We start from the raw sequence: 12,787 nt of genomic DNA on the forward strand, positions 1-12,787 counted from the left end.
CATACACACAGACAGAATATTGTATACATAATAAATAAATAAATAAATATTAAAAAAAAATTCCTGCACCTAAACTGGGCAGTGGTGGTGCACACCTTTAATCCCTGAGCTCGAGGCAGAGGCAGGCCTGGTCTACAGAGCGAGTTCCATGATAAACCCTGTCTCCAAAAACAAAAACAAAAGTTCTTGTTTTGTCTCCATAGAACTACAGGGCAGGCTTTTCCAGTAATAGATGGGACAGGGATTTGGAGAGGCAAAGGCAGAGAAAAGTAAAGCAGAAATTAACAGCCAGATACCAGTGAAATGAATTTAAAGATGGCCACTGTGGTTTACATTAAGTGTGCATCCCAAGTTTGTGTCTCTAGTATGGCATGCTGAGGGGCTGGTGGGGTAGAAGGGAATGAAGTCATAGAGGGAAAATACATTTTAAGACAAGATTAACACTGGATCTCTCCAGATAAGGTTAACTAACAAAAAGCCACCTCATCTGCTTGACTCCTTCTGCATGAGGCTTCCTCTATTTCTGATTTTCTTTGTTTGTTCGCTTTCTTTTTGGTCCCCTCCCCATATAACCTACTCTTCATCAGAGGTCAGAGAGATAAGGATGCTCAAAGTGAAATTTCCTCTCTAAACCTCTTTCCTTGTAAAGTGCTTGGATTAAGGAGCTTTGCGATAACAGAAAACTGATTGTGCCAACAGGACTCTAAGAATACAGAAGAAAACAACAACAACAACAAGAAAAGCACAAAATAAGCAGACTTGGAAAGCAGAGACTTCTACTTCAAAATCAGCGGCATAGAGCGCTCATACCCAGGGGGAAGGAGAAGAGTGGGAGAGGAGAGGCAGCTGGTACAGGAGTCTCCGGGAGCCACTCCGCAGAAGCGTCCATCTGGGCTCTTCCTAGCAGCTCCGCTTTTCAACACTTCTCACCTTCCTTCTCTGCTGAGCTGTCAGGAGCCAAAGGAGCCTTGCAAAACATGTGCGTGTATTTCCATAGGAGAGAAGGAGCCAAGCCTGCAGAAGGCTGGAAGGGCTGCTTCTGCTCTAGCCCTGTGCACTTTCCTCTCAAATGCGTGAGAGGAAAATCCCGTGACATGTTTTCTGCCTTCAGCTAAATGATAGCACAGAGCAGCAATGTGCTTCCCAACTCACACACATGCAAACAGAAGCTTCAGCCAGACAAAGCATTTGCTGGGAGAGCAGGCGTGATAATGCTCGGGCCCTAGACTCCTCACTGGCTCTAGTAATGAACCAATGATGATTTGAGCATAGTTAAACTACATGAGACTCAAAAAGGGGGGAAAAACCTTCTAGTGAACATACCAGCTCTTCACACATGTCTCACGGTAAACTGATGGCATGAAAATATGTCTGAATTATTTTAACCCATGGAGACGAACTGAGTTAAAAATCCAGGCCAGTGTGCATCCAAAGTAGTGGCTGCCTTCAACAGTCACTATTTAAGCATCTCTTATAACATTTATTTACTTAATGTGGAGGTGGTAGTTGTGGTGGTGTTCATGTTGTGGAATAATCTTTTCGTACATTGTGAAGATATGTCTTTGCCAAGGTGCTTTCTGATTGGTTTAATAAGGAGCTAAATGACCAATACCTAAGCAGGAGGGACAGGAAGGACTTTCAGGCAAAGAGAGGGCTCTGGGAATAACAGGTGAAGAAGCCAGGCAAGCATGGTCAGACACAGAATGAGACAGAGGTAAAATTCACATGGGAGAACATAGTCTAATAAATATATGGGTTAATTTAAGTTAGAAGAGCTAGTTAGGAACAAGCCTAAGCTGAGCTTTCATGATTAATAAGAATTCTCCATGTCATTATTTGGGAACTGGTTGGTGGGACAGAGAAAGATTCGGGGTGTGTGTGTGTGTGTGTGTGTGTGTGTGTGTTGTGTGTGTGTGTGTGTGTGTGTGTGTGTGTGTGTGTGTGTGTGTGTGTGTTCGTTCGAGTGTATATGCATGTACCACATGAGCATGCGGAGGTCAAGTGAAAATTTGTGCGAATTGGTTCCCTCCTTCCACCATGTGGTTCTAAGAATGAACCCATCAACACGCCTGGCAGCAAGTGCTTTAGCCACTGGTCTGTCTCATAAGCTCCAGTCCATGTTTCAATGATGTCACCTGAACATGACTTGCTGCCTACTACTCAAGAAAGTGAGGGGAATATCTCCTTTCAATATAAATTCCTCTTGGATCATTTTTCTCCAAAGTGACTGTATTTTCCATATTTCTATCAGTGTTTGTCTTCAGAGAGAAATGCACAGTATCCAGTTGTTTAGTACTAAGGAACACTGGTGATACACCAACCTTAACTGCCAATCCCCAAAGCATCACACTCATGAAAGGATCACGACACATGTCAAAACCATATCACACAGCCAGCATCCTGCTATTATTTTGTAATAGAAATATAGAAAACAGACAAGATTTTTTTGTTTGTTTTATTTTTCGAGACAGGATTTCTCTATAGCTTTGGAGCGTGTCCTGGAACTAGCTTTTATAGACCAGTCTGGCCTCAAACTCACAGAGATCAAGCCTCTGCCTTGAGAGTGCTGGGATTAAAGGTGTGCAACATCATGGCCCAGCTCTCTTTCTCTCTTCTTGCCCTCATCCATCCATTGCCTCACTGTGGTTTAATATCACCCCCCTCTCAACATGGACAAACATTCTCTAGCCTCCCTCAGGGCCCTCAAGCCACCCCCTGTTTAGTGGTTCTCCAAAGGAAAATGCCCCTAAGAGCATATCCACACGCTCCCTCCTGAGTCATCTGGACAGTGTGCGTGCGCTTGTGGAGGGAGTTCACAGTTAAACCTAACAGAGCTCCTCAAGGAAGGAACCTTCATAAAAAGATGGAAGTGCAAGCATCTGCTGTATTCTGAAATAGGCTGATCATGTGGTAGGAAAGTAATTCTCTTCTGGGCCGAGAGATACAATTTCAGTTTTATCAGGCAGCGAGTCGGCAGACAGTTCTGCAAGACACAGATACTGCTTGAATTCTACAAAGATAACTGCTATCAGGATAGAGGGCTGTTTGCATCGAAAAGCAGAGGTCAAGAGACTAGTTACAGAGATACTTCGGTGGAGAAAGCGCCCCAGTCTAAACTGAGGCAAGGGAAACAAAAAGGAAGACAAAGGGCCCAGCCAAGACTCACTGAGATGATATCAAGAGCCTGGTAACTAACTCATGACTTCCTTCTCATGAGACCATGAACAGCAAAGCCAGTCCTTGGGCAATAGGGGTGGGTTTTATAAGGTAAGGGGCAGACTGAGCATGTGCATCCTGAGGACAGCCCTCTGGAGATGCCCACCAGACAGACTAGAGGAGAGAATGCAGGTCACAAACGGGACTGCCAGGAACTAAGGAGCCAATGGTTTAGCAAAGCTGCCTAGCTACAAATGTTACACTGGAAACATTATTCTGTACTAAATGTTCTCTGGAAGGAAAAAAAAATAAAGATAAATCCAAACCCAAAATTAAATTAGTAATATCCCGATAGTAGAACAAAAGAAACAACAGCCACAGGTTGTACTCTGCTCTCTAAATACATGCTGTGGCACACACATGATTACACACATGCACACTCACACACAAATAAGTAAGTAAATAAGCCGGGTGGTGGTGGCACAGGCTTTAATCCCAGCACTCGGGAAGCAGACTCAGGTGGATCTCTGTGAGTTCAAGGCCAGTCTGGTCTACAGAGCGAGTTCCAGGACAGGCTCCAAAGCTAGACAGAGAAATTCTGTCTCGAAAAACCAAAAAAATAAATAAATAAATATTAAATCTTTAGATCAGTCTGGTAGGTAGATTAGCACCTAGGAGAATCTGAGTTCAAACCCCAGCACCACTACTTAAACATGTTGTTTCAGTTTTAAATCATTTTTGATAAACCTTAGTTCCTTTCTGAGAAGCTCACACCCACACTCTTAGGTGGATATACCTTTGGTGTTTTTTTTTTCTGAGAGTGGGGGTTGAGACAGGGTTTCTCTGTGTAGCTTTAGAGCCTTCCTGGAACCTTTAGTGTTTTTTAAAAGCACCTTTAACTTTGCTCCAGACTAGTCCTGAAATTCTTTTCTGTGTCAAAGGACCCAATCTTGAGCTTACCTGAGTTGGGATCTCTAAAAGATAAAGAAGACTCCTCACTGCCGAGGGTGACAGGGTAGAGCTGTCCCTCTGTCCCTTTGCTGCTAACAGTACATTAAGGGAAAGTTTCAGCTACTGTGCCCTCAATGTTTTCCCAGCATGGTCAGTCTCTGAGGTTGATGGGGTAGCAGAAGTCCCCACTGTTACTGAGTGGCAGCCAGGGGGAAGAACAGAAACCAGACCAAAAAACCCAGGCGCAAACAGCGCTGGGAATCAGCTGGCTTTAACAGTCTGCAACACTGAAGACAGGGCAGCCCCAGCGATGACCTGTTGGAGCCAGCCACGACAGAAGAACACCACTAGGTAGCGATCATGGCAGCAGCCCCTTTTGTACAATCATGACAGAAACACTGCCATAGCCACTAGACACTATTTCAAACTTCCACGCATGACAATACCAGGGCACCCCTTCTTTGTACTTGCTAACCTACCACGAGTGCGGAAGAAAGGGGCCACACCTGACTGGGAACACTTTTGGCAGGACTATGTCTCCCTCTTCTTCCAGGATTGATAGCTTTTCCCTAATTGGTTTCATTCTACACCTAATTTGGTGTGCACACCACGTGCATGCACGTGCACAAACAAGCAAACACACACACACACACACACACACACACACACACACACACGGGCAGGGCAGGGCAGGGCACCTGGGTTTATGAAACAGGGTTCAAAGGCTCTGAATGGTTAAACTCTTCAGATAGCTCAGTGGTTCTCAACCTTCCTAATTCTGTGACCCTTTAATGCAGTTCCTCATGTGGTAGTAACTCCCAACCATAAAATTATTTTTGCTTCTTCATAACTATAATGTTGCTACAGTTATGAACCCTAATGTAACTATCTGATATGAAAGACATCTGATATGCTCCACAGGTTGAGAACACAGCTCCCTGAAGGGAAGGAAAGCTGTTCCTGCCTCCCAGACCTGTCGGAGACAGATTCCTTGCCCCTTGGGCTACAGCTGCTTTGGCCTCCAGTCCTGCAGCTGCAGGCAGAGTGACTGGTTCCTACCTCAACCTCTGTTTTGGCTACTGATTTGGCAGAGTAACTGATTCCTGACTCAACCGCCAAGACTGAACTTGTGACTGCAGGCAGAAATTAGTTTCCGCTGGGTCCCTACTGTTTCAGGACCTGCTGCTCCAGCCCCATGCCACCCCCAGCCTGTGGGGGCTCTAACTCTCCTACCACTTTCCTCAATTCCTTGGTTTGCATGCTGAGGCAAAGCAAGAATTCCAATCTCTCACTGTTGGTATGGGAAGTCCTTCTGTATATGTGTTGCTTTTACTGGTTAATGAATAAGGAAACTGCTTTGGACCTATATATAGCAGGGCAGAACAGAGCTAGCTGGGGAAAACTAAACTAAATGCTGGGAGAAAGGAGGCGGGGTCAAGAGACGCCATGTAGCCCTGTCAGTGACAGACGCTGGATGGAACTTTACCTGGTAAGCCACAGCCAAATGGCCATAATGATTAATGGAGATGAGTTAGTTTAGAATACACTTAAGCTATTGGCCAAACTGTATTGCAAATATCTTAGTTTCTGAGTGATTATTTCGTGGTCTAGGTAGCTGGGGACAAACAAGCAGCCTCCTACTACACACTATTGCATGGAGGTGGCATTCCTGCATGGCACCTGGTTTTCTTATTCTGTTCATCTGCTAACTTTTTGTTAATAAAGTCCTGCTTTGGTCACCTTTGGTCACTGTCTGCTTACTTGGACAGAGCAAGTACCTGGCTGGAAGATAAGAGACCGGAAACCGCTCCAGAGGAAATTCCCACCACTGCTGTGACTCATCCCTCACCTCTCAGCCTACCCTGCAGGCCTCCTGGAGCATGCACATTGGGACTGGACCTCAGTAAGTGCTTTCCTTAAAAACACTCAAGGCTTGAACTCCTACAGGCAGGGAATAAGGAACAACCCCAGCTCCCCATCCCCTATATCACCGGGAGACTAGGCACACACCATAATCTCAGCAACCAGCTATCCTGAGTATGCTCACTTAGCATGTCTGTGATGGGAATAAAAGAGAATATAGCAAAGACAAGCAGGTCAGCTCAGCAGAAAGCAATGGAAGGGGTCCTTAACCTCAATGCCCTCTTTAGCCCCTTGCTATGAAGATAAAATGATTTGTTTTCCTAATGCTGGCCTTCCTTCTTGTTCCAAAAGGGCAAGAGTTGTCAGAATTTGCCTCACCACCAGGAAAGACCCACCACAAATCACCCATACATATGCATGAGGCTTCAGCCTCTCCAGCACCCCTCAGCATGCTCAGAGGGCAAGGGAAGGGATTTCCCACAATAGGTGGAACACATCCTCCTGTCAGGAAAGCGTCTTAACTGAGAGTTTTCCCGACAGAAGCCTCTGTCTACATTACAAACCTCATTCCAACACCCCACCCCCAATGTGCACTGTTAGCTAAACCACTACCCTAACCCAGACATGGTGACTCATTTTATAATCCCATCACCTGCAGGCTGATGCTGAAGAGTGGCTGAGAGCCCTGGACTAGACTGCCCCACCCCCCTTCCTGTCCTCCCTGACCCAGAAAAAAGGGAGCTAAAAGAAAAAAAAGAAAGAAGAAAAAAAGAGAGGTTGCAGGAAAAGAAAGATGAAGTAGTAAAAGAGAAAAGGAAGGAGGTGGGGGTGGTAGTAGTGGAGAAAGAGGTGAGGAGGAGGTAGCCATGGTACTTGGGCTGGGGGTAGGGGTGATAGTGGTGAAGAAGGTGGTAGAAGTGGAGGAGGTGGTGGCAGAGGAGGAGGTAATAGAGGAGGAGATGGTTGTGGTATGGGGGTGTGGGTGGTAGAGAGGGGATGGTGGTGGAAGTGATGGTGGTGGAGGTGATGGTGGTGGAGGTGATGGTGGTGGAGGTGATGGTGGTGGAGGTGATGGTGGTAGAGAGGGGATGGTGGTGGAGGTGACGATGGTGAAGGTGATGGTGGTTCTGGTGCTGATGCTGACGGTGGTGGTGCTGCTCCTGCTGCTGGTGGTGTTCTAAGTAGTCTGAGAAAGAAAGCGATAAAGGTACAAAGACAAGAGGAGAATATTTTCCCATTTGTGAGTTTGATAAGGAGCAACATTTTTGCTCCTCTGCAGGACTTACAGTGGGGAGAGGCCTGGGAACAGCTTCCGCAAGCAGGTGCCTATGTGAGCCAGCACATCACTCACGTCTTCCGGTGACTCCATCTTCATGGACATGCTACACTTCTCAGTTTCCACAACCATCTGCAAGAACAAGCAGCACACTTAACCAGGAGCCCAACTTCTCCCCTCTTTAGTAAGGTTATAAAGTGATGTATGGAAGAAGCATTTCAATGGGTGGGACTATTAACTGGCTCAGCCACTACAGAGGGTCCTAGGGTTTTCAGAAACCAAAACCATAACCACCATGTGACACAGCTAAGTCACCCTTGGGAATACACCTAAAAGATGCTTGGTCAACATACCACACACTTACACATCCATGTTTATAGCTGGGATATTCATAACAGCCAGGAAATAGAACGAGCCTAGATATCTGTGGTAGTCACTTTTAATTATCAATTTGACACAGCCTCGAATCACCAGGGAAGAGTCTTCCTAAGGATTTGTGTGGATCAGGTTGGGTTTTGAGATGTTTGTGGTGGATGGTCTTGATTGTTAACTGATGTGAAAAGAGGCAGCCTACTGTGTGTGGTCCCATTCCTGGACAGTGTAGGAATAGAGAAACAGAGTTGAGAATAAGCAAGCAAGGATCCATCTGTTTCTTCTCTGCTCTTGACTATGGATGTGATCAGGGAACTGAATCAGGATCTCAAAGTCTATACTGGTTGGAATAGACCTTCCTGGTGACTTGACCACATCCCACACATCCTGGCCTGATCCTATCTGGAGAAAAATCTACCTAAGCTTGTGGTAGCTCAGTTCTTGGATATGACGTCATCCATTTGTCGCTTCTTTTTCTTTCTTTTGAAACTTGTGTTTTAAGATAAGAAATCTTATAAAAAACACCTAAATAAAAGTTAATAATCTTTTTTATTAGGAGCAAAGGAAAATTCAACTTCTTATTAAAAGACCAACCTGTCTAAGCAGAGAGACCTGCAAGGGAAAACACTGAAACAGTAAGGTAACAAAATCTTATGCTAGGCTTAATGGCAGTATGGGCTGGAGACTCCAGAAAGAGCTGAAATGTATTCCTCACGTGGTCCTGAAAATAAGCTAAAATCCACCTTAAAAGAAGAGATTGAGCCACAAAACAGTCAGCTTGCTGATGACAGGACCATTCCACAAGAAACAGTCACTGGTCACTTTCCTAAAAGATGACATTATCTTAACCCTCAAAGTCAGTGGTTGTCAACCTGTGAGTTGCGACCTCCAAAGGGTCAATATTAATATTGATATTAACTTCTAATATCAGATGTCGTGCATCTCAGATATTTAGATTATGATTCATAACAGTAGCAAAATCCCAGTTATGAAGTAGCAAGGAAATAATTTTATGGTTGCAGGTCACCACAACAGGAGGAACTGTATTAAAGGGTCTCAGTGTTAGGAAGGTCAATGACCACTGCTCTAAGTAACCATGCGCAATGAAGTCCTTTGGTGGCGGCACTGCAGTATGCTAACATCCTCAGCATTTGCTCCTGTTGTCACTTAACTGTGTATAAAAAGGAAACCAAATTCCATGTACAATTATCCAGGGTGATTCCCATAAAATGGGCCAAATTGAAAATAAGAATAATCTGAAGCAATGTATTCTTGTTAAGGGGAAAAGGAATGGAAAATATGTTGAAAGGATGAGATCCAGTTGGTGAGCCTAACAGTGTAATGAAACTTTTCTACGGAAACTGCAGAGGTACAGCACCTGGTGCCACCTAGCAAGGAGGGAAGAATGTCTTCATTTTAACTCTCAACACATTCTTCAAAAAACTGGTAGCAGACGTTAACCTGGTGGCCAAGACCCATAATCATAATATAAACACCAAAAACATGGGAGGCCAAAGCAGGAGGATCACCATGGGTTTGAAGCCAGCCTGGTCTATACACTAAGTTTCAGATCTAATTGATCTACAATAATAGGACACTGTCAAGAAAGAGGTAGTAGTGGGGTGGGGGGTCAGGGGAAGATAAAAAGAGGAAGAAAGGAAGGGAGGGAGGGAGGGAGGGAGGGAGGGAGGGAGGGAGGGAGGGAGGAAAAGGGGAAGGGGAAGGAAAGAGAAGGAAAGACCACAAGGAACAAAGAATAGGAGAGAGGGAAGTGGAAGCGGGAGGGGTGGGAGGAAGGACATGACAGAATGCTCTAGGCTAAGTCCCAAACTGTCCTGAGCTCAGTGGTCCAAGAGCTAGACATAGTGACCCCAGGACAAGGCAGCAGCAGCCCAACACCCAGAGAAGCTCTGTAGCTAGTTTCCTGCCAGACTCCACCGTGTCTGTCTGGGAAGAGGCTAGTCAGAGTGCTGCTTCCACACATTGGGCTCCTTGCTTCTCAGGCAGACAATCATTTCTATAGCCAGATCATGTGGGAGGCCACTGTGTGTCTCTGCTTGACACCCTGCCCCCAGCCCTGGGTGATGACATTCATCTGTGCAGGGCCTTTCACGTTCCTCGCTTCTATTCTGTTCACAGTCTGGGCACAAGTGATTCATAATTAGCCTATTCTAATTCCACTTGATCTTCACACATAATCGTCCTAATTATACAGGACTGAATAGGATGGCAGGGAAAAGAAAGGGCAACAGGTGGGGGAAGAAATGAGCCTTCAAATGCAACCTGACATGAAGGTGCTCACAAAGCCCAGCTGGAGATGTCAACACCTCTGCATAATGTAAAGTCTACAACAAAGCCACCAAGGTGGGGCCACCCAACACATCATGGCCTCAACAAAAAGAGCTGTCTGTCACATGCTGGCTTCCTTCTGTTCCAGGCTGAGCAGAAACAGAATGTTCAAATACCTCACAGGGTAGAACTCATAACCTTTATTCCCATTTAAAATAGTAATTTGGAATGTGCTTGCCTAGTGTGCATATGGTCCTAGGTTTGATTTTCAAGGCCTTGGTTAAAATCACCAGAGATTACAAGCCGCCATCTCTACTCCTTATCACAGAACCCAACTAAAGCATCCTATGGGTTGAGCTACATCCTCTATTTTTTTTTCTGGTGTGGGAGGATCCTTCTGTCTATTTGTTGCTTTCATATAGCTGCCAGAGTCAGACATGCCAAAACTTTGCCGGTAAGCCATTGCCACGTGGCAATACACAGATTAATAGAAATGGGTTAAATTAGTATAAGAGTTAGCCAATAAGAAACTAGAGCTAATGGTCCAAGCAGTGATCTAATTAATACAGCTTCTGTGTTATTATTTCTGGTCTAAGCTATCCGGGTGGCCAGGAAAAACAAGCGGGTCCTCCTTTTGTTTTTTCTCCTTCCCATCTTGAGATAGAGTCACTAGATTGCTTGGGCTCAACTTCAACTCATTCTGTAGTGTTGGCAGGTCTTGAATTTGGCATCCTCCTGCCTCAGCATCTAGAGGCTTAGACTACAGACCTGATCTACTGGGCCCAAATATAGCCAACTTTTTTTTTTTTTTTTTTTTTTTTTTAGTAAACCACAGTCGATAAACTTATGTGGTGATTTTGCTTCCTCTAATAGAAACAAGCAGAGGTTGGCTTTCTTGAGCCACTCTATGATAGAGCAAAATTTTAGTTTGAAAACTAATAATGATAGTAACAACAATAATAATAGCAAGTCTTGAATTGCAGATGAAAATATAAAATTCCATAATATAGAGGTGTACTATACCATGTACCATGAGCACCAAAGGTGTAGTGACATCATCAAAACTTTAAAATGAGATTTCACATCCCAGATTTCCACAAAGGAAAAGAGCAATAGTTAAGGCAAACATTACTAATTCAGGAACATACTGACCACTCACTCATTCATATACAAGGCACCATATTCCACCCCAAGCATTTTACCTGAACTGATGAACCACACAAATGGTAAAGATAGCAACGACAAAAGTTTAATAATCCCAGAATGTTAGCAAGAATTCATTACCACTTTGAGACTCAACCAACCCTTTCACAAAGGTAGCCTAAGATCATCAGAAAACACAGATATTTACATTATGATTTTTAGCAGCAGCAAACTTACAGTTATGAAGTAACAATGAAAATCATTTTATGGTTGGGGGTCACCCCAGCTGTATTAAAGGTGAGCAGCATCAGGAAGGTTCAGAACCACTGGGTTGAGAGCACAGCCACTCTTCCACAGGCTCCAGATTCAGTTTCCAGTGCCCACTTCAAGCACCACTGGTGACTCCAGGTTGAGGGGATATGATGTGCTCTTCATGCCTCTAGGAGGCATCTGAATATATGACCATTTGTATTCTCTCTCTCTCTCTCTCTCTCTCTCTCTCTCTCTCTCTCTCTCTCTCTCTCTCTCACAACAATAAAATAAAATCTTTACTCAAAAGATGGTTAGATTGTATGTAACTGGCGGATGTCCTCATGCTCAGACCTCACATAAACTAGAGAGTCAAAGGATGTGAAGCTCTTAAGTCATTGATCCTCTCTGGGGTGACATGGTTTACGGAGTCTCAGTCTTCAGAATACAGATAACCGAAGTGTGTAGTTGATTTAAAACAATCAAACCATCTCCATGGCTGAAGCAGACAGCTGCCTACCCAGTTCTTCTAAGTGGTTGGCATACAGAGGAGACAAGACTACAGGTTACAGAATGGTCAACTCCTGCAGCCACATGGGAGACTTCTTGCTGTGCCAACATCTTTTTCACAAGCAAATACCACAGTCAAATCACACTCTCGATATAAATTTGACAGTAACATTCACTAGTCCCCACTGCTCCCATCTAGAGCCTGACTCATAAACAGACCTTCCTCAGTAGAGAGGCCAACCTAGAGTGCTAGCGCCATGCATCACTTAGGAGTGATGACTCACTCCAACATAGACTTGGCCATTTGGGCAAACATATGTTGCTGTGTTTTTTTTCTTGTGCAAAATATATTTTTCTGGAGAACGATAAAATATCGCTCTCAGCTGCACTATGGAAAACTTCCAGGGATTTGTATGTAATCTCAGCTGTCGTAAATGACAGCTTTGACAGTTTCTTTTGAAGAGCATCACCAGCAACCTAAACACGCATATGCTTTTAAGAGGTAAAACAATCAGTTATAAAAATAAAGCTCAGAGAAAGAACCAGTGAAACAGAAAAGCAATTCAACCAGAAAACAAGTGTTTGAGATGGTCGATAAAATAAAATGTCTTACAAAATAAGCACAAAGAGAAAAAGGTCGGCAAATTATCTTTATCAGGAATGATTTCTACAGACATCACAAGTGAATACTATGAGCCAGTTGGAGGATGGTGATGCTGCCTCAAAACATAGACAACTTCCAAAGGTCTAAGGAAGAACTAATGTTAGCACTGCTCTTCTAAGAAGAGAGATACAGAGCAGAGATTCCTTCCTAGTTCATATGATATCTCCACGACTATGCTAATATCTTAAAGGAAGAAAAGCAAAAAGAAAAACAACAAACTAGCATCTTAAACAGCAGCGCAAAACCTCCTTCCCAAGGTTTAACATATGGAATGCACATATATATATATATATATATATATATATATATATATA

At 44.1% G+C, this 12,787-nt stretch overlaps 1 protein-coding gene across 15 annotated transcripts in view; it reads right to left on the minus strand.

Annotated features, from left to right (window-relative positions):
• Positions 1-12,787, minus strand: part of Carmil1 (capping protein regulator and myosin 1 linker 1) — a 261,752-nt gene that overhangs the window by 137,939 nt on the left and 111,026 nt on the right. For all 15 annotated transcript variants that reach the window (XM_026782902.1, XM_026782904.1, XM_026782899.1 and 12 more), the window contains exon 5: positions 7,257-7,378. In XM_026782902.1, coding sequence (XP_026638703.1) covers positions 7,257-7,378 — 122 coding nt within the window. The remainder of the gene's footprint in view (positions 1-7,256; positions 7,379-12,787) is intronic.

The sequence above is a fragment of the Microtus ochrogaster genome, chromosome 16 (assembly GCF_000317375.1).
Source record: "Microtus ochrogaster isolate Prairie Vole_2 chromosome 16, MicOch1.0, whole genome shotgun sequence".
In the NCBI taxonomy this organism is placed as follows: domain Eukaryota; kingdom Metazoa; phylum Chordata; class Mammalia; order Rodentia; family Cricetidae; genus Microtus; species Microtus ochrogaster.